The sequence below is a fragment of the Oncorhynchus kisutch genome, linkage group LG12 (assembly GCF_002021735.2).
Source record: "Oncorhynchus kisutch isolate 150728-3 linkage group LG12, Okis_V2, whole genome shotgun sequence".
NCBI lineage: Eukaryota > Metazoa > Chordata > Actinopteri > Salmoniformes > Salmonidae > Oncorhynchus > Oncorhynchus kisutch.
In genome coordinates this window covers 20,519,377-20,539,352 of record NC_034185.2, presented here as the reverse complement: position 1 = coordinate 20,539,352, position 19,976 = coordinate 20,519,377, and the positions used below count along the sequence as shown (strand labels likewise).

At 43.4% G+C, this 19,976-nt stretch overlaps 1 protein-coding gene across 2 annotated transcripts in view; it reads left to right on the top strand.

Annotated features, from left to right (window-relative positions):
* The window catches only part of LOC109900671 (monocarboxylate transporter 10-like), a 72,173-nt gene that overhangs the window by 42,773 nt on the left and 9,424 nt on the right, over positions 1 to 19,976 (top strand). For both annotated transcript variants that reach the window (XM_020496403.2, XM_031837065.1), the window contains exons 2-3: positions 9,978 to 10,122; positions 11,926 to 12,355. In XM_020496403.2, coding sequence (XP_020351992.1) covers positions 9,978 to 10,122; positions 11,926 to 12,355 — 575 coding nt within the window. The remainder of the gene's footprint in view (positions 1 to 9,977; positions 10,123 to 11,925; positions 12,356 to 19,976) is intronic.

Here is a 19,976-nt window from a genome sequence, read left to right as displayed (position 1 = left end):
GCTTGCAACCGCTTGTAGGTTTTGAACCTGTCCAAATGACCAGCTAATGGGTCTTCATGGAAATGTTGAAGCAGTTGAAGGCGTAGAGTTTCAGGTAGTTGTGTTCTGTGAGGTAGTTGTACAACTCGGTAGACTTTGTCTTCAATGATGGTCAGCTTTGTGGTAGGATTGACCATCTTTTCTCCATCTTCCAGGATAGTCTGGTACAAAGCCTGTACTTCTGGATCATCCTGTTGTGCTTTCCATATGGCCTCATCAGAGATGGGAAAGTCCGTTTTGGGCGAGTCTCGACTGCTTGACAGGACAGTAGCACATGTAAGATGAGGGCCACCGTTATCACAAGCAGGAGCTCTGGACAAGGCATCTGGAACAGTGTTGTATTTTCCTTTCCTGTATTCTACTGCAAAGGAACTCTTGCAACCGTAGAGCCCATCTTATGAGTCTGGTACTTGGTTTGTTGGTCTTGAACACCCACACAAGGGAGGAATGGTCAGTGACCACAGTGAAGTGTCTTCCCTCCAGGTAGTACCTCCACTTTTCCAAAGCCCAGACAACTGCAAGGCACTCTTGCTCGGTTGTGGAGTAGTTCCGTTCTGCTCCATTCAATGTCCGACTGGCGAACGCTAGCTTTTCTTCAGTGCCAAGTCCAGTCTGTTGGACTAGGACAGCACCAAGTCCAACATCACTTGCATCAGTGTAAACAACAAAAGGGCAATCAAAGTTGGGATGACCTAAAATGGGAGGTGTGACGAGGTGTCGTTTCAGGGTTTCAAAGGAGGTCTGGCACTCTGCCGTCCATTGGAATTTCGCTCCTTTTCGCTTCAACGCGTTGAGGGGTTCTGCCACCTGGGAGAAGTTCGACACAAACCGATGGTACCATCCAGCCATACCAAGGAACCGTTGAAGGGCCTTGAGTGTGGTTGGCACAGGGAAGTCTTGTACAGCCTTTGTCTTTTCAGGATCCACATGAATGCCGTCAAAAGACACAATATGGCCAAGGAACTTCAGGGAGGTTTGGCAGAAGTTGCTCTGCTTCATATTCAAGGTCAGACCAGCTTCTCTTAGCTTGTCCAACACTGCTTGAAGATCTTGAAAGTGTCTTTCTCTGTTCTGAGAGTAGATAATTATATCATCCAGGTAGACGAAACAGATCTTCCCTTTGAGCTCACCTAACACAATCTCCATGAGTCTTTGGAAAGTGGCAGGTGCATTCTTTAATCCAAAAGGCATCACCTTAAAGGAAAACAAGCCCTCGGCACAGACAAAAGAAGTCTTGTCCTTGCTTTCCTAGTCCATCTCAACCTGCCAATAGCCACTATTGAGGTCAAGGGTAGTGAACACAACAGCACCAGACAATGACTCCAGGATCTCGTGGATGGTAGGAAGAGGATAGGCATCAGTCTGGGAAACATTGCTGGTCTTCCTATAGTCCACACAAAATCTAAGACCACCAGTCTTTTTTGGGATTAGGACAACAGGAGCAGCCCAGGAAGAGGAGGAACGTTCTATTATATCTTGTGTTAACATATCATTAATGAGTTCCTTTTGGATGATTAGCGTCGCTGGGGACAAACGATATGGCTTTTGCTTGATCGGCATTTCCTGTATAAGGAATATTTTGTGCTTCAGAAGCCCGGTGCGTCCTAGCTTTGAAGTACGTACATCAGCATTATTCTGCAGCTGTTCCAACAGCCTTAACTCCTGGCTGTTCCAGCTGAGCTCTTCTCACAGCCTGTAAAATGAGATCATCAGAAGGATTATCAAGGGTTAGTGGTACCGGAGCAACGGCAGAGAAGACTGCCACATTTGAACCCCAATCATGTAACTTTGTAGCTTCAGATTGGAAGAAAAGCTTCTTGCTCAGATTGTATGGAAACCAGTAGCAATTGTGTGCGATATCAATCTGGACACCACTGAAGTACATGAAATCAATTCCCAACACGACAGGAAAAGCAAGGTTCTTGGTTTGTAGGATAACAGAAGGAATCATATAGGAGCGGTTACACAGGCGGAACTCTACCTCACTCCATCCAAGTGGTCGTTTAGCCTCACCATCAGCCAGATAGTGGACCTTCTGTCCACGGCTTCAAGTTGTATTGTGGACCTTTAACCTCCTTCCACAGTTTCTCATTGAGCAGTGTGTAGGATGACCCGGTGTCCTGGATGGCTCTTCCTGTCCTATGGACAGGGGTAACACCAGTTGGTGCGGTATTAACTGAAAGGAAGGGGATGTCAATGGGGGGGGGGGCGTAGGCAGAGACTCTTGGGGTTTCAGCTCTGGTTAAATCACCCAGAGTAGGATGGTCATTCCTGTGAAAAGAGTTAGGTGTGTTGGCCTGTTGTGATTTGTGGTTTCTGGAAGGGTTTACTTGATATGGTCTTGGACATGTAGCTGAAGAATGTCCCTTTTGGCTACATCTCCAACAGAACATGAGAGGGGTCTTGGCTGGAGACTGGCTGTTGTTGATGGTCTGTCTTGGGTAACTTGTTTGGGTGTCTGTTTCTTTCTCTGGTCATATTGCTGTTGACATTCCCTGTACTTCTCAAACTGCTGTCCCAAGCGAACCAGTCCATCGACAGTGGTGACTCGTTCTCGGAGTTGACTGGCTAGTAGTGGGTTGATGTTCTTCAAGATCAATTTAATGACCTCTTCCTCCTCAATGCCAGGTTTCCACCTTCTGCACAGGGAGTGGTAACCGTATGCAAAGTCACGGATACTCTCTTTCTCGCTTTGCACTCGATTCCTGACTCTGTCTGCCAGCTCATCTGTGTAGTCCTCAGACAGAAATGCAGAGGAAAACTTGCACTCAAAGTCAGCCCAGGAGGTAGTGGTGAGACGTGCCACATCCCACCAGTCTCGAGCTGTCCCATGCAACACATTCCTCAATGTGGCAAGGAGTTCTCTGTTGTTGCTCTTCACTCAGACATTTGAATTTATGGTGGATAAGAGTTTGGAGATGTTGTTGAGTCCGATGAATATCAAGGATATCACCTTGAAGTTGTAAGACTACAACCTCTGGAGATAAACCAGACAATGGAGGAAGGTTGGGTGTCAGAGGGAGGGCTAGCTAAGTACTTCCACACAGATCCATGTCAATAAGTGAATGACTGGTTAGACCTGTGGCCTGTGGTCCAGACCGAGCATTCAGATTCCCAGGGCTCTGGCCCAAATCAACTCCATTATCTCCATTCCCATTATGATTTGTATTGTAGGCTTGATGGTCAGAATGGCCCTGTATATTCCCATTGACAGGTATGACATGGATGAGCACATTATCTTGGGGTGAATCCATTGTTTTAATTCCACACAAAAGATTTGCTTTGGTTAGTTCTCAATGGTGAGCGGTCCCATCTGGGGTGCCATTTTTTATGTAACGGTTTTGACTTGAGGTTATTATTTATAGGGGTGCCAGGTAGGTTGTGCCTACCAGAGAACATTGGTTTCTCCTTTTGGTTTGGGAGGGAATGAGTACCATCTGGTCCATCAAGTCTACACCAATACAAAGGACTTATGTGAAAGTCAGGATGGAAATAAACTTTTCATAAACCCTTAAGACATTTGGAAAGAACTTCAAAAACAACTATATTCTTTTGTGTGGGTTGTATTAGCAACATCAATGATTACACACACATATAATAATATCACAATGAGTTCTGGTTCCTCCAGAAATGTCCTGTACCGGGCGGGACTCTTTTTTTTTTAGGCCCGAGGTAAAGGAGTTCAGGGAACTCCCGTGACCTTAGTCACGCAATGTTTGTCCGTTCATTCCGTGTAGCGTAAACCCAGTATTAATCATACAATCAAATAAGTCCTCAACTACAACTAACTACATAAATCATCACAGTATACATCACATCAAAACAAATGAAATACTGTATACAAAATGTTGTGGTCAGTCAGACAATCCAATCCACCAACAGATCTGCAGCGGAGAAAGGCCACGAAGAACGGAGAGGTGTAGTCCACGGACGCAAAGAGTGGATCCGATCCTGGGTAAACTCTATTAGGCTACAAAACACACGTTTTAACAGCAACAAAACAAACGGAATAGAGAAGCTTCGGAACTGAGGGTTGAACACATCCTCATTCACGTCTCCATCACAACCCCACTTTTGCGCAGCTGATGCTGGCTATTTAATTAGGAATTAAAGGGAAAGCGTCCTATTGGAAGGAGAAGCACTGAGACGGTTCAGAAAAATTCAGGGCCGTCACAATGTCATTTCAATGAAATTACATTGAACCAACGTGGAATAGACGTTGAATTGACTTCTGTCCGGAGTGGGTAGCCACTATCTTCCATGAACTAGAACCCTGAGACGACCTGTTCAGAAACTGTGTACAGCTAGCTACTGTTTAATGTTACTGCTTAATGCCAGAGAAGAGCCTAGAGGGGGGACAGGACAGACAGACTTCCTCACCATGTGAAAAGGACAAACATTTTGTCCTGTTTTCTCGGTCATCCTGGGCTCTGTCTCTGAATCACAGAAAAATAGGAACCAAGTAGTGAGACAGATGGATTTCCCTTCTGACAGCATAATAACTGCCATACCAGCTGAATCCATCTGAATCTGCTCGAAGCCTACTCGCAAAATTTGTTGAAATTGTAGAAACTATGAAATGCAAGCTAGAGCTATAAACGTTTTACAGCAAGAGTGTTCAATGACCCCTAGTTGCATAGCTTCCCAGTGAGGTCTTCGTTGAGGGAGATGCAGGCCCAGGGTAATTGCGTGTGAGGGGATTGTTTCATAGCGTGAGGTAGGTCTGGCTGCTTGGTTGACTGGGTTCACCATCCACAGCCTCGGAGCACAACTGAGAGAGAGGTTAGGAGTGAACAGGGGAAGGCCTAGACCAGCTCTGCCCGGACTGTCTGTCAGTGACTGTACTGTCGGGGCCTCCGGCACTAGCAGGATGTCACCTGGAAAAGAGGATCGTCCTGATATTACATTTTCAATTTGATATTCTTCCCTTCGTCTGAAGCGTAAATGCTTTTAAATCGAGAAAGCCCAAAGATGAAAACAGGACAGCAATTTCCTGTTGTCTTTTGTGAGATTTTTCTTCCTTTTTGTTCACGTCCATGTATTACATAATGTAGGCTAAATATGAGAAGACCGACTCTTAGAACATCCAGAGGGAGGGATTTGTTGAGTTGGGACCCGAATACAGACCTTTAAATATGGCTTTAACCTGTTTATAACTGCACCCATAGCATGAAAAACCCAGCAGCATTGCAGTTCTTGACACACTCGAATCAGTGAGCCTGGCACCTACTACCATAACCCATTCAAAGGCACTTAAATATTTTGTCTTGCCCACTCACCCTCTGAATGGCACACATACACAATCCATGTCTCAAGGCTAAAACATCCTCCTTTAACCTTTTGAAGTGGATTTAACAAGTGACATCAGTAAGGGATCATAGCTTTCAGCTGGTCAGTCTGTCATGGAAAGAGCAGGTGTTCTTAATGTTTTGTACACTCTGTAGGCTATTACTAAATTAAAAAATATGAACAGACTATAATGTAGCTTGTAAGTGGAGAACGTTCCAACCTGCTTTTAGAGCTAAGTATCTCTAAGCCTACTCAGGTTACCTTCTGTGACTCTGCAAACTCTGTTCAATCGTTCATTTCGCAGAGAGGTAGATTAAATTCATTAAGCACACAGATATAGATTTATTACAAGCTGAATGATTAGCCTATTATATCATGCCACGCCACTACTAGTCACCAGGCTAGACAGAGTTTTGACTCAGTGAATGTGACAGAATCAATGTCCTGGCCTTGTATTTCCATCCCTAGGAGTGGCTCTAGCATTGAGTCTGTTCACTAGCCTGTTACCAGCTCTATTTGTGCAGTCTCACCAGCTCCTATGCTCCTTGAGTTGGCAAGATGGCACAAACAGGATCTGTTGGGTGTAACTATATACATTCACTTGTGGGGCCTTGTCTTCTTTATCATGTTGATATTAAAGACACCTACTGATTTTTGACTGTGATGGATTGTACAAATAGATCACGCTTGTGATGACAATCTGGAATAATAGAATTAGCCTATCAGGCAGCCTTGGGAGAAAAGGGATTCCTCAGAGGGAAAATAAGAGGAGAATAAACTGTGAACCCTGGCCCATGCTCTTCCCCTGGGTGGAATGGGGGGGGAAATAACACTTTCACTTGTGAAGTTTTGTTTCCCCGGTCACATTCCCCAGACTGGTTTTTTTCTGTGGGGAAACTAGTAGCAGAAATGATCCCCTCTTGTCTATGAGTTGTGGTGCTAGTCAGTGTGACTGGGAGTTACCCCTAGCTGTGGCCCAGTCGGTCTTGCTCCAAACATTTGTTATTCACTTGGTAATTATGCTTCTCTATAATTTCTCTGGTCAAAGGGCACTGGCTGACTCTTGCACAATTGCCCTGTGTGTGTGTGTGTGTGTGTGTGTGTGGTGTGTGTGTGTGCGCATGTGTGTGTTCTTTTACTGTTGCTTGTCTTTTTCCTCTCCCCATCTCATGTTTGCTTATTTCCTATGATAAGAATAAAGGCCAGAAACAATGTTTATTCAGCTCCGTGCTGTGTTTATTTAGACTATTTCAAGAAGACTGACCAGGTGCATCCAGGTGAAAGCTAAGATCCTTTATTGATGTCACTTGTTAAATCCACTTAAATTAGTGTAGATGAAGGGGAGGAGACAGGTTAATGAAGGGTTTTTAAGCCTCGAGACAATTGAGACATGGATTGTGTATGTGTGCCATTCAGAGGGTGAATGGGAAAGACAATAGATTGAAGTAACTTTGAATGGGGTATGGTAGTAGGTGCCAGGCGGACTGGTTTGTGTCAACAACTGCAATGCTGCTACGGTTTTCACGCTCAGTTTCCCATTTGTATCAAGAATGGTCCACCACCCAAAGGACATCCAGTCAACTTCAAATCAAACTTTATTTGTCACATGTGCCGAATACAACAAGTGTAGACCTTACCGTGAAATGCTTACTTACAAGCCCTTAACCGACAGTGCAGTTCAAGAAGAGTTAAGAAAATATTTACAAAATAAACTAAAATATAATAAAATATAATAAAATATATATAATATAAAAGTAACACAATAAAATAACAAATATATACAGGGGTACCAAGTCAATGTGTGGGGGGTACAGGTTAGTTGAGTTAATTTGTACATGTAGGTAGGGTGAAGTGACTATGCATAGATAATAAACAGTGAGTTGCAGCAGTGTACAAACAAATGGAGGGGGGGGGTCAATGTAAATAGTCCAGTGGCCATTTGATTAATTGTTCAGCGGCCTTATGGCTTGGGGGTAGAAGCTGTTAAGGAGCCTTTTTGTTCTAGACTTGGCGCTCTGTTACCGCTTGCCGTGCGGTAGCAGAGAAAACAGTCTATGACTTGGGTGATTGGAGTCTCTGACAATGTTTTGGGCTTTCCTCTGACACTGCCTATTATATAGTTCCTGGATGGCAGAAAGCTTGGCCCCAGTGATGTACTGGGCTGTACACAGTACCCTCTAGAGCCTTACAGTCAGATGCCGAGCAGTTGCCATACCAGGTGGTGATGCAACCGGTCAGGATGCTCTCGATGGTGCAGCTGTAGAACTTTTTGAGGATCTGGGGACCCATGCCAAATCTTTTCAGTCTCCTGAGGGGGAAAAGTTGTTGTCATGCCCTCTTCATGACTGTCTTGGTGTGTTAAGACCATGATAGTTTGTTGATGTGGACACCAAGAAACTTGTAACTCTCGACCCGCTCTACTACAGCCCTATCGATGTTAATGGGGGCCTGTTTGGCCCTCCTTTTCCTGTAGTCCACGATCAGAGCCTATGTCTTGCTCACATTGAGGGAGAGGTTGTTGTTCTGGCACCACACTGTCAGGTCTCTGACCTCCCAATAGGCCGTCTCATCGTTGTGGGTGATCAGGCTGTTGTGTCGTCAGCAAACTTAATGATGGTGTTGGTGTCGTGCTTGGCCATGCAGTCGTGGGTGAACAAGGAGTACAGTAAGGGACTAAGTACACCCCCCTGAGTGGCCCCAGTGTTGAGGATCAGCGTGGCAGACGTGCTGTTGCCTACCCTTACCACCTGGGGGCGCCCCGTCAGTAAGTCCAGGATCCAGGTGCAGAGGGAGGTGTTTAGTCCCAGGATCCTTAGCTTAGTGATGTGAGCTTTGAGAACACTATGGTGTTGAACGCTGAGCTGTAGTCAATGAACAGCATTCTCACATAGGTGTTCCTTTTGTCCATGTGGGAAAGGGCAGTGTGGAGTGCGATTTGAGATTGTGTCATCTGTGGATCTGTTGGTGTGGTATGTGAATTGGAGTGGGTATAGGGTATCCAGGAGGATGCTGTTGATGTGAACCATGACCAGCATTTCAAAGCACTTCATGGCTACCGACGTGAGTGCTACAGGGTGGTAATCATTTAGGCAGGTTACCTTTGCTTCCTTGGGCACAGGGACTGTGGTGGTCTGCTTGAAACGAGTAGGTATTACAACTTAACACATCTGTGGGAAGCATTGGAGTCAACATGCGCCAGCATCCCTGTGGAATGCTTTTGACACCTTGTAGAGTCCATGCCCGACAAATTGAGGCTGTTCTGAGGGCAGGGAGGGGGGGGGGGGGGGGCGCGCAACTCAATATTAAGATGTTCCTAATGTTTGGTATACTCAGGGACTCATTCAGACATTTAGTTCACTCATCCTCGTCATACTTTAGGACTGTCATGTGTAGATAAACATGGCCTATTCCATAGGATTGGTCAAAGTTTAGACCGGAGTTCATGCATTTGTTTAGTTCAATGATTTGAGGAGTCACACCTAAAGGTTACTACAAGCTTTACTCTGTCAATCTACGTGGGTGAAGTGGGATTTTTGGAGTAGGGGACACCTTTTGGTAACATGATATACTCGCTGGTCCCACTCTCATTCCCAATGCGGGCGGGGGGGGGGGGGGGGGGCGGCAAAGTGTGTGTGTGTGTGTGTCATTTCATTTTGTGAAAGCAAGGAAGAGTGGCCTTCCCTTTCTAGTAGTAGTAACTAGCTTTAGCCTGGCTAGCTAGCCTTTTAGCTTCCCACATCTCCATGTGAAATAATCAATTTATAATAAAAATATATGCCTTGGCAAATATTTTTATACTTGCCGGTGTAACCTAAAACATTATCTCAGTTCATGCTGCTTGTGTATTCATTCCCATATCAGCTAAAAATAGAACCCTGTCATGTTTTGGTCAGGTAGAAAAAAGCACATGGCTAGCTAGTTGGCTACAGCAGGTTCTACCATTTCACAATAGTCTGTAAACACTAGTTATTACTTCTAAACAAAATACCTTTTTGGATGGATTCTGGTTGTTTGGTTTACTGTTTGAACATTCGTTGAGATTATTTTTGGTTGCAAAATGGTCTACTTTGATGAAAAGCCTATAGATCAGATCAAGGAACAAAACAACAACTGCCCCCACAGCTGCAGAAGGAATGATACAGGGTGTCACTTTTTTACGACCTGAAAATTGCATGAGCGGAGCCGCACATTTGTGACGAAAAACAACATTGCAACACTCCAAATCCTGGCTCTGCGTAGAGCTTGTACTGTAGTAAGCTTAAATCTCTTAACCCAGAAACGGACTCCAAAGGCCAGTGAAGAGAACTATCTGATATATGTGTACATAATGCACAACTAAGCATATAAGCTTAACCTATATGATGCAAGCTTTTACTTATTCATGTCTTTTCTTGTTGACAAGAATTGTTCATGGTAATTGGTAAAACCTGTTTTTAAATAGTTTGTTTAGCGTGGCAGCCGGGAAGAGGGGTGCCTCACGCTCTAGCAACATTTCCCAAGTAACAACAGTCTGTATTCTAGAATTAGGTCATTTAATAGGATCTCTGGTCTGTGTGAAGTGTTGCTGTTATTGTCACTGAGCAGTAATGTAATACACCATGTGCTTTAAGCTTAACTCTCCTATCTCTCTGTCTCTCTCTGTCCTGCAGCGTGGGTGGGCTCCCTCTCCATGGGGATGATCTTCTTCTGTTCGCCCATTGTCAGCGTCTTCACAGACCTGCTTGGCTGCAGGGTGACAGCCATGGGCGGAGCCGCCGTGGGCCTGGTGGGATTGCTGGCCAGCTCTTTCGTCAAGTCAGTACTTCTATAGCTACCCTCTTTCATCAACCATTCTTATGTGTTGTGTTAAAATGTTGTCGGTGTGTTGGACTTCTTTATACTAAAGTCCTCCTTACACGTGTGTGATAACAAGATAAAGGGCCTACTGCAGTTAAGGGTTGGTCTCCCGTCATCCCTTTCTAATCATCTCATGTGATGGTACACTACCAAACTCAACCATTTAATCTGTTAATACACACAACAGTACCTTGACTGCATGGAAATACATTGCACAATAGTTTCTGTTGACACTTCCATCACCTAATATAGCATTAAATATTGCTTATAAGCAAACAATGTTCTGCACCTGGCCAGTGTAATAATACTGTCAGCTCAGTCAGTATATTGATGCCCTTCAAATAACACTTAGAAAACCCTCTGGGTTGTCCTACCGATGTAGGATCTTAATTTGAAATAACAGGACATTTAAAACTTGTAGAGTATTTGAGGTTTAGAAAGGCTTCTTAAGTTTCCTCTTTGAAATCGGACTATTCTTTCCCTTGTGAAAAATGTATCAACCGCTACAAAAATGTCAATTTAATTATAATACACATCATTAATATTTCCTATTATTGCTGCAGGATTATTTTCCTGCTGTAGCAAACTGGCTCAAATTAAGATCCTACTTCTGCATATCCAGACTCATGATAGTCTAAAATGAGGGAACAAAGATCACCAGGGTACAGTAGAAGCAGTGGGGTAAATAAGTGAAAATCTACCAAAGTTGTTTTTTGGGGTATCTGTACTTTTACTATTTATATTTTTGACAACTTTTACTTCACTACATTCCTAAAGAAAATAATGCTATTTTTACTCCATACATTTTCCTTGACATCCCAAAAAACTTTCTCTTGATGTTATCATCCCTGTCTGACTCACTAAACACAAATGCTTTGTTTGTAAATGATGTGCCCTTGGTTATCCATAAAATAAAAACTGGAATAGTGCCATTAGGTTTTTTCAATATAAGGAATTTGAAATGATTTATACTTTTACTTTTGATACTTCAGTATATTTAAAACCAAATACTCAGTTTTTTACTGAAGTATGACAATGCATAATTTTCCACCACTGAGTTGAAGTACTGGGAAAGGATCATTAAAGGTGTGGCCATAAATGAATACGCTGTGTTTTATCTGATATCAGCCCTGTAGTGGTGTGAGAAGTGAGTGAACATTAGAGCTGATGACTGTAGCACTCTGAGAGACCTGCCATGAGCTCGAACCTGGCTTGGCCTGGCCTGGCCTAGAAGCAGCTCCAGCTCACCCCTGACCTCCCTCTCTCATCTGGGGTGGCAGGGTAGCCTAGTGGTTAGAGCGTTGGACTAGGTTGCAAGTTCAAATCCCTGAGCTGACAAGGTACAAATCTGTCGTTCTGCCCCTGAACAGGCAGTTAACCCACTGTTCCTAGGCCGTCATTGAAAATAAGAATTTGTTCTTAACTGACTTGCCTAGTTAAATAAAGGTAAAAAAACAAAAAACATCTATTTATCCGGCCTGCAGTTGGTTCACCGAGGACTGGGAGGTATACAAACAAACAGGGCTGACATTACTCAGCCAGCATAGTACACACGACCTGTAACTGATACCCTCCAGGTATTGGAAGTTGAACCAAGCCAGCAAGTCTAGTTTTCCAAACTAGACTAAAATGAGTCAGACAACTTGACTCCTCTATGGAGTCAAGTTACTCAAACGTGTTTTTCTTTGTGTGAACTTTAAGCAGCTGTAAACATAAAATTGACCCCGCATCCTGTCCGGTCTCTCCTCTCTGACCCCACAGGTCCCTGGGTCCCATGTACTTCACTTATGGCATCGTGTTCGCCACAGGCTGCTCCTTCGCCTACCAGCCCAGCCTGGTGATCCTGGGACACTACTTCAAGAAGCGCCTGTGCCTGGTCAACGGCATCGTGACGGCCGGCAGCTCTGCCTTCACCGTCACCCTGCCCTTCATCCTGTCAAGCCTGCTGGAGAAGGTGGGCCTGCAGAACACCATGAGGATCCTCAGCATCCTCATGTTCATCCTCATGCTGGCTGGGTTAACCTACACTCCCCTGCTGCCCAAACCTGTCAACAGCAAGAAGCCAGGCAGCTGCTGCCCGCCCATGAGCAAGGTGTTCAACGTCAGCATCTGGAAGTCTCTGGGCTACCGGATCTGGGTCTTCGGCATCCCTGCAGCCCTCTACGGATACTTTGTGCCTTACGTTCACCTGGTGAGTGCTTTTATTTTTCATGGGGGGATCTTTGATGTGTACTGTGTGTACCAATGTGTTGGTTTGTGTATTTGTTTCATTACTCAGGCCCCTGTGTTAAAGGTTACTGACATGTAGAAACACAGAGATGTGGCAGTGTGGAACATGTGGGTTTGATTTCACAGGAGGTTGGTGGCACCTTAATTGGGGAGGACGGGCTCGTGGTACTGCCTGGAGAGGAATTAGGGAAATGGTATCAAACATGGTTTATATGTGTTTGATGTCATTCCATTCACTCCGTTCCAGACATTATTATGAGCCGTCCTCCCCTAAGCAGCCTCTCTAGCAGACACGGTCCATCATATTCTTAATATCTCCCTTCATGATGTGTTTTGGACATTGGCTCTGGGTAACTCAGTTAGCAGTAATCGGGGTCAATTGATCTTCACAAACACAGATACAAAACACATTAGTATCAAGTGTTATTAGTGTGGAAGGTGATGAGAGGGGCCTACACCTCGACTATGAAGGGCTTCATGCCTGTGACATGCTGGCTGGGCTAAATTACAGTATGGCTGCGTGTGTGAACTTGAGTTACTGTGTGGTCTCATCGACCTGTATGACCGTTGTTTTTAAGCACCTCTCCTGACCTTTTGGCCGTTCTATAAATATTTTTCTCAGTTCAACTGAGTATTGTTTCACATTTAATCATAAGCATCTATTTTTCTTTTCATTGAATATCAACATTTGAAATGCTGTTAAGCTGCTATGATGAAGGCTTATCAAGTTTAGACCCACACATCAATTGATGATTTTCTGTCAGCTTATTTAAGATTTTTTTCCTCTTTTAAATGGGAGTAGAAAGATTAATAAAATACAAGCAGTGCTTACATATACTGGACTGTTAATCTGTGGTGCCTTTCACATTCTTAGATAACTGATGAAGTCTGAACAGTAGCACATCAGCCTTAGCCTATATTATACTGTACATAGTAGAGGTCGACCGATTAATCGGAATGGCCGATTACAGTGCCTTGCGAAAGTATTCGGCCCTTGAACTTTGCTACCTTTTGCCACATTTCAGGCTTCAAACATAAAGATATACAACTGTATTTTTTTTTGTGAAGAATCAACAACAAGTGGGACACAATCATGAAGTGGAACAACATTTATTGGATATTTCAAACTTTTTTAACAAATCAAAAACTGAAAAACTGGGCGTGCTAAATTATTCAGCCCCTTTACTTTCAGTGCAGCAAACTCTCTCCAGAAGTTCAGTGAGGATCTCTGAATGATCCAATGTTGACCTAAATGACTAATGATGATAAATACAATCCACCTGTGTGTAATCAAGTCTCCGTATAAATGCACCTGCACTGTGATAGTCTCAGAGGTCCGTTAAAAGCGCAGAGAGCATCATGAAGAACAAGGAACACACCAGGCAGGTCCGAGATACTGTTGTGAAGAAGTTTAAAGCCGGATTTGGATACAAAAAGATTTCCCAAGCTTTAAACATCCCAAGGAGCACTGTGCAAGCGATAATATTGAAATGGAAGGAGTATCAGACCACTGCAAATCTACCAAGACCTGGCCGTCCCTCTAAACTTTCAGCTAATACAAGGAGAAGACTGGTGCCACAAGCCACCTGGGAGACACACCAAACATGTGGAAGAAGGTGCTCTGGTCAGATGAAACCAAAATGGAACTTTATGGCAACAATGCAAAACGTTATGTTTGGCGTAAAAGCAACACAGCTCATCACCCTGAACACACCATCCCCACTGTCAAACGTGGTGGTGGCAGCATCATGGTTTGGGCCTGCTTTTCTTCAGCAGGGACAGGGAAGATGGTTAAAATTGATGGGAAGATGGATGGAGCCAAATACAGGACCATTCTGGAAGAAAACCTGATGGAGTCTGCAAAAGACCTGAGACTGGGACGGAGATTTGTCTTCCAACAAGACAATGATCCAAAACATAAAGCAAAATCTACAATGGAATGGTTCAAAAATAAACATATCCAGGTGTTAGAATGGCCAAGTCAAAGTCCAGACCTGAATCCAATCGAGAATCTGTGGAAAGAACTGAAAACTGCTGTTCACAAATGCTCTCCATCCAACCTCACTGAGCTCGAGCTGTTTTGCAAGGAGGAATGGGAAAAAATGTCAGTCTCTCGATGTGCAAAACTGATAGAGACATACCCCAAGCGACTTACAGCTGTAATCGCAGCAAAAGGTGGCGCTACAAAGTATTAACTTAAGGGGGCTGAATAATTTTGCACGCCCAATTTTTCAGTTTTTGATTTGTTAAAAAAGTTTGAAATATCCAATAAATGTCGTTCCACTTCATGATTGTGTCCCACTTGTTGTTGATTCTTCACAAAAAATACAGTTTTATATCTTTGTTTGAAGCCTGAAATGTGCCAAAAGGTCGCAAAGTTCAAGGGGGCCGAATACTTTCGCAAGGCACTGTAATTGGGGCCGATTTCAAGTTTTCATAACAATCGGAGATCGGTATTTTTGGGCACCGATTTAAAATTTAAATTTAAATTTTTAATGTATTATTTTTATACCTTTTTTTATTTTTTTTTATTTAACTAGGCAAGTCCGTTAGTAACACATTCTTATTTTCAATGACGGCCTAGAAACGGTGGGTTAACTGCCTTGTTCAGGGGCAGAAAGACAGATTTTCACCTTGTCAGCTCGGGGATCCAATCTTGCAACCTTAGTTAACTAGTCCAATAACGACCTGCCTCTCTCTCGTTGCACTCCACAAGGAGACTGCCTGTTACGCGAATGCAGTAAGCCAAGGTAAGTTGCTAGCTAGCATTAAACTTATCTTATAAAAAAACAATCAATTATAATCACTAGTTAACTACACATGGTTGATGATATTACTAGATATTATCTAGCGTGTCCTGCGTTGCATATAATCTGACTGAGCGGTGGTAGGCAGAAGCAGGCGCGTAAACATTCATTCAAACAGCACTTTAGTGAGTTTTGCCAGCAGCTCTTCGTTGTGCGTCAAGCATTGCACTGTTTGACTTCAAACCTATCAACTCCCGAGATGAGGCTGGTGTAACCGAAGTGAAATGGCTAGCTAGTTAGCGCTCGCTAATAGCGTTTCAAACGTCACTCGCTCTGAGCAATCTAGTAGTTGTTCCCCTTGCTCTGCATGGGTAACGCTGCTTTGATGTTGGCTGTTGTCGTTGTGTTGCTGGTTCGAGCCCAGGGAGGAGCGAGGAGAGGGACGGAAGAGGGACGGAAGCTATACTGGCAATACTAAAGTGCCTATAAGAACGTCCAATAGTCAAATATTATAAATATTATATTATTATCAAATGGTATAGAGGGAAATAGTCCTATAATTCCTATAATAACTTCAACCTAAAACTTCTTACCTGGGAATATTGAAGACTCATGTTAAAAGGAACCACCAGCTTTCATATGTTCGCAAGGAACTGAAACGTTAGCTTTCTTACATAGCACATATTGCACTTTTACTTTCTTCTCCAACACTTATTTAAACCAAATTGAACATGTTTCATTATTTACTTGAGACTAAATTGATTTTATTGATGTATTATATTAAGTTAAAATAAGTGTTCATTCAGTATTGTTGTAATTGTCATTATTACAAATAAATAAATACAAATCGTCCGGTTAATCGGTATCGGCTTTTTTGGTCCTCCAATAATCGGTATCGGCGTTGACAAATCATATTCGGTCGACCTCTAGTACATAGCATATGTCAAAGAGCATGAGACTCCCCAGAACTCAGGGATTCCAGACAGAAGATAACTCCATCTAAATATAGATTTTTCACTCCATTCCTAACAGTTACTAAATGTGCGACAAGTTGTTTTGATGCGTACCAGTTGCAGTATTTTATAGCAATGCCTTACAGTAGATGCATTAGTTGTGTGGTCTGTGGAGAGTCATGTTGGGAGGTTTGATCTGGGGGGAGTAAAAATAGTCCCGTTTCAGCCGAGGCAAAGTAACATAAACACAGGTTTTATTATTCCAGTATTGAGTACAATTTATAGGAAGAAAAAATACAATATGGATGGAAAAACATGATTTAGGAAGAAGGGAGGGGAGAAGTGTGGAGGGGAGGGAAGGGTCGAGGGTTCAGTAGGCCACTGTTTACTTGGAGGAGATTACTTTGTTTTTGGAGGGAGGTCACTTTCTCCTGGGGAAGGCCCTCCATGTTTTCCTAACACTTCTCCAGTGTCTGCTACACGTCTGGGACACCGCTGGGCCCTATCCCCATCCCCAGCCCCTCTGTCACCAGAACCATCAGGAAGGCTGGATTGTTCACCTTAACTTTCAGGAAGGGAAAGCTCACCCCTGTGTGCAGGGACTAACAGAGCCGCCCGCTAAGCCTACTGGGATATGCTAGCTGTTCTGTTTTTCCTCCCTCTGCTCTGGCCAAAGTGCTGAGTCCTTTTTAGTGCCACAGTGTTTGTGCACGTCGTACTCGCAGTTACTATTCCCCCTTTTCTGAAGCCAAGCCCGTCCCCAAGATTGTGGGAGTCTAAAGTCCTGCAGAAGCTTTCCCTCACTCTATTTTAGGTATTTCACATATTGGAGGATTAGATAATGTCTTTCATGTACGACTGTGTTTGTCGAGGTCGGATCAAAGGGAAAGGAATTTCCAGGGACAAGTTTACACAGGTTTACTCTTGTTGCTGCATGTCCAATGTTGAATCTATTTGCCAGGGATGCCTCAACTGCCTGGATAATATTGGGGTGCAAATCAAAAGGGCAGACAGCAGAAGATCCAGTCAGTGCATGGATTGTATTACAGTTTTTGACAATTGCTTCCACACTCCAACTACACACGGATGTGACAAATGTGTCTTTTGCATGTTCAGTGTGCAGTGGAGTCCACGGCAGTTTGTCATAGCACTCACACGTACATGTAAGTGCACAAATATACAGTACGTATGCATATTCAGTATATATTTACACTGTAATCAGACATGCAAGGGGGGGAATAAAATGTATTTCTTTCTCAAAACATTGTATTTTCATCCAGATTTCGGGATGAACAGTAACAGGCAAAACACATACAGTAGAAGAGAAACAAATGGGCTTGTCCTCTTCCTCCTCCTCATCCCCCTCTTCCTCTCACTCTTCATCGAACTCGCTCTCCAAAAGTGGCCTCCATTGTTGTCCAAACCAAGAAAGCCAACCTGAAGCCTATTTATAGTGCTCAAGCTCTGATTTCTAAGTGTGTTTTTACACGTGGGCACTGGGTGTAGGTAATCGGCAAATGAGTGTGGCATTTTGAATGGCAGTGTTTTTTCCAAACAAAACACAAGACCTGTTAGTTTTGAATGACGTGTCTAATGTAGAGTGTTTTGCAAAAAAGGTGTTTTACAATTGAAAACTGAGTGTAAAACAGAATGTGCTTGCAGTGTTGCAGACTTGGTCTGAAGATGAGGTATTGTGAAAAACTAAGGTACAGTGTCACAGGCAGTGCAGGTTAGCTTTCTCTCAGTGCTTCCTAATTACAGTAAATTATGAAAAATGTTCATCAAATTAGGTTTATTCAGCATTTCCATTAATGTTGGATTTGCACCACTGTGATAGTCACTCTCACTGGTGAGAGTTTTAACTCCCACCACTTCGACAACAAACAAACAAACCCATTTAGGTTGTTTTAAATGATGCAACCAGGTGCTGGGTGATGGAGAGAGTCTGGCATTGAAAGGGTTATAATAAAGCTATCGGAGAGAATGAGGGAGTGTTGTTCTCTGGCTGAGCTGCAGATGGAATTAGTTTAGCAAGAACAGAGCAGATCTGTGGAGTTCTCAATGGCCATGTTTGTGTATATTGGTTTGAAAGAGTAGTTTGGGTGTGTGTGTGTGCAGAGCGGAGCGGAGAGAGTGTCATTGATGAGGATGATGGTTGTGTTTGTTTGCCTGTGCATGTGTCAGAGAGCGTGCGTCAGTGTGCAATGACGCTGTTGTGGTGTTTTTGTGCCTGTGCCTTGGTCGTGCCGTGTTGGAGATGGTGTGTGTGTGGATGGTGGGTATTTTATTTAGGAAGGATGTGCCATGTTCCCGACAGGTGCACCTGGCGGGAGGTAAGTCTATAGGCAGTAGGTCACATGGTCAGCACATGTGCCAGAATACTACGGAATATGTGATCTCAGACAGGGACACAATTAGAGGCTGCGTCCCAAATGGTACCCTATTCCCTATATATAAGTGCACTACGTTTGATCAGGACCCATAAGGCTCTTGTCAAAGTAGTGCAGTACACTACATGGCCAAAAGTATGTGGACACATGCTCTTTGAACATTTCATTCCAAAATCATGGGCATTAATAAGCCCTTTGCTGCTATAACTGCATCCACTCGCCTGGGAAGGCTTTCCACTAGATGTTGGAACATTGCTGTGGGGACTTGCTTCCATTCAGCCACAAGAGCATTAGTGAGGTCGGGCACTGATTTTGGGCGATTAGGCCTGGCTCGCAGTCGGCATTCCAATTCATCCCAAAGGTGTTGGGGGGATCCACGATGGGTGGATCTCACTTTGTGCATGGAGGCATTGTAATGCTGAAACAGGAAAGGGCCTTCCCAAAACTGTTGCCACAATGTTGGACTCGTCTAGAACAGTGGTTCCCAAACTTTTTATGGTCCCGTACCCCTTCAAATATTCAACCTCCAGCTGTACTCCCTCTAGCACCAGGGTCAGCACACTCTCAAATGTTGTTTTTTGTCATCATTGTAAGCCTGCCATATATGATACATTTATTAAACATAAGAATGAGTGATTTTTTTGTTTTTGTTTTTTGTCACAACTTGACTTGTGGGAAGTGACAGAGCTCTTATAGGACCAGGGCACAAGTAATATTATAATAATCAATAATTTTGCTCTTTATCTAACCATCTTACATATAAAACCTTATTTGTTAATCGAAAATAGTGAATAACTCACCACAGGTTAATGAGAAGGGTGTGCTTGAAAGGATGCACATAACTCTGCAATATTGGGTTGTATTGGAGAGAGTCTCAGTCTTAAATTATTTTCCACACACAGTCTGTGCCTGTATTTAGTTTTCATGCTAGTGAGGGCTGAGAATCCACTCTCACATAGGTATGTGGTTGCAAAGGTCATCAGTGTCTTAACAGCGTGATTTTCCAAGGCAGGAAGGATACTTCCTATCCAGAAATCTGGCAGTGGCTTCTGATTTAAATGACATTTTCACAGAACCGCTTGTTGCAATTTTGAGGCTCTCTTGTTCAGATATCAGTAAGTGGACTGGAGGCAGGGCATGAAAGGGATAACGAATCCAGTTTGTGTCATCCGTTTCGGGAAAGTACCTGCGTAATTGCGCACCCAACTCACTCCGGTGCTTCGCTATATCACATTTGACATTGTCTTTAAGATTGAGTTAATTTGCACACCAAAAAAATCATACAATGATGGAAAGACCTGTGTGTTGTCCTTGTTAATGCAGACAGAAAATAGCTCCAACTTCTTAATCAGCCTCAATTTTGTCCAGCACATTGAATATAGTTGTGGAGAGTCCCTGTAATCCTAGAATCATCATTCAGGTGATAAAAAGACAAGTGAAAATGATGGTCAATAAAGAACTTTAAGCTTGTCTCTCAATTTTTTTAAAAAGTG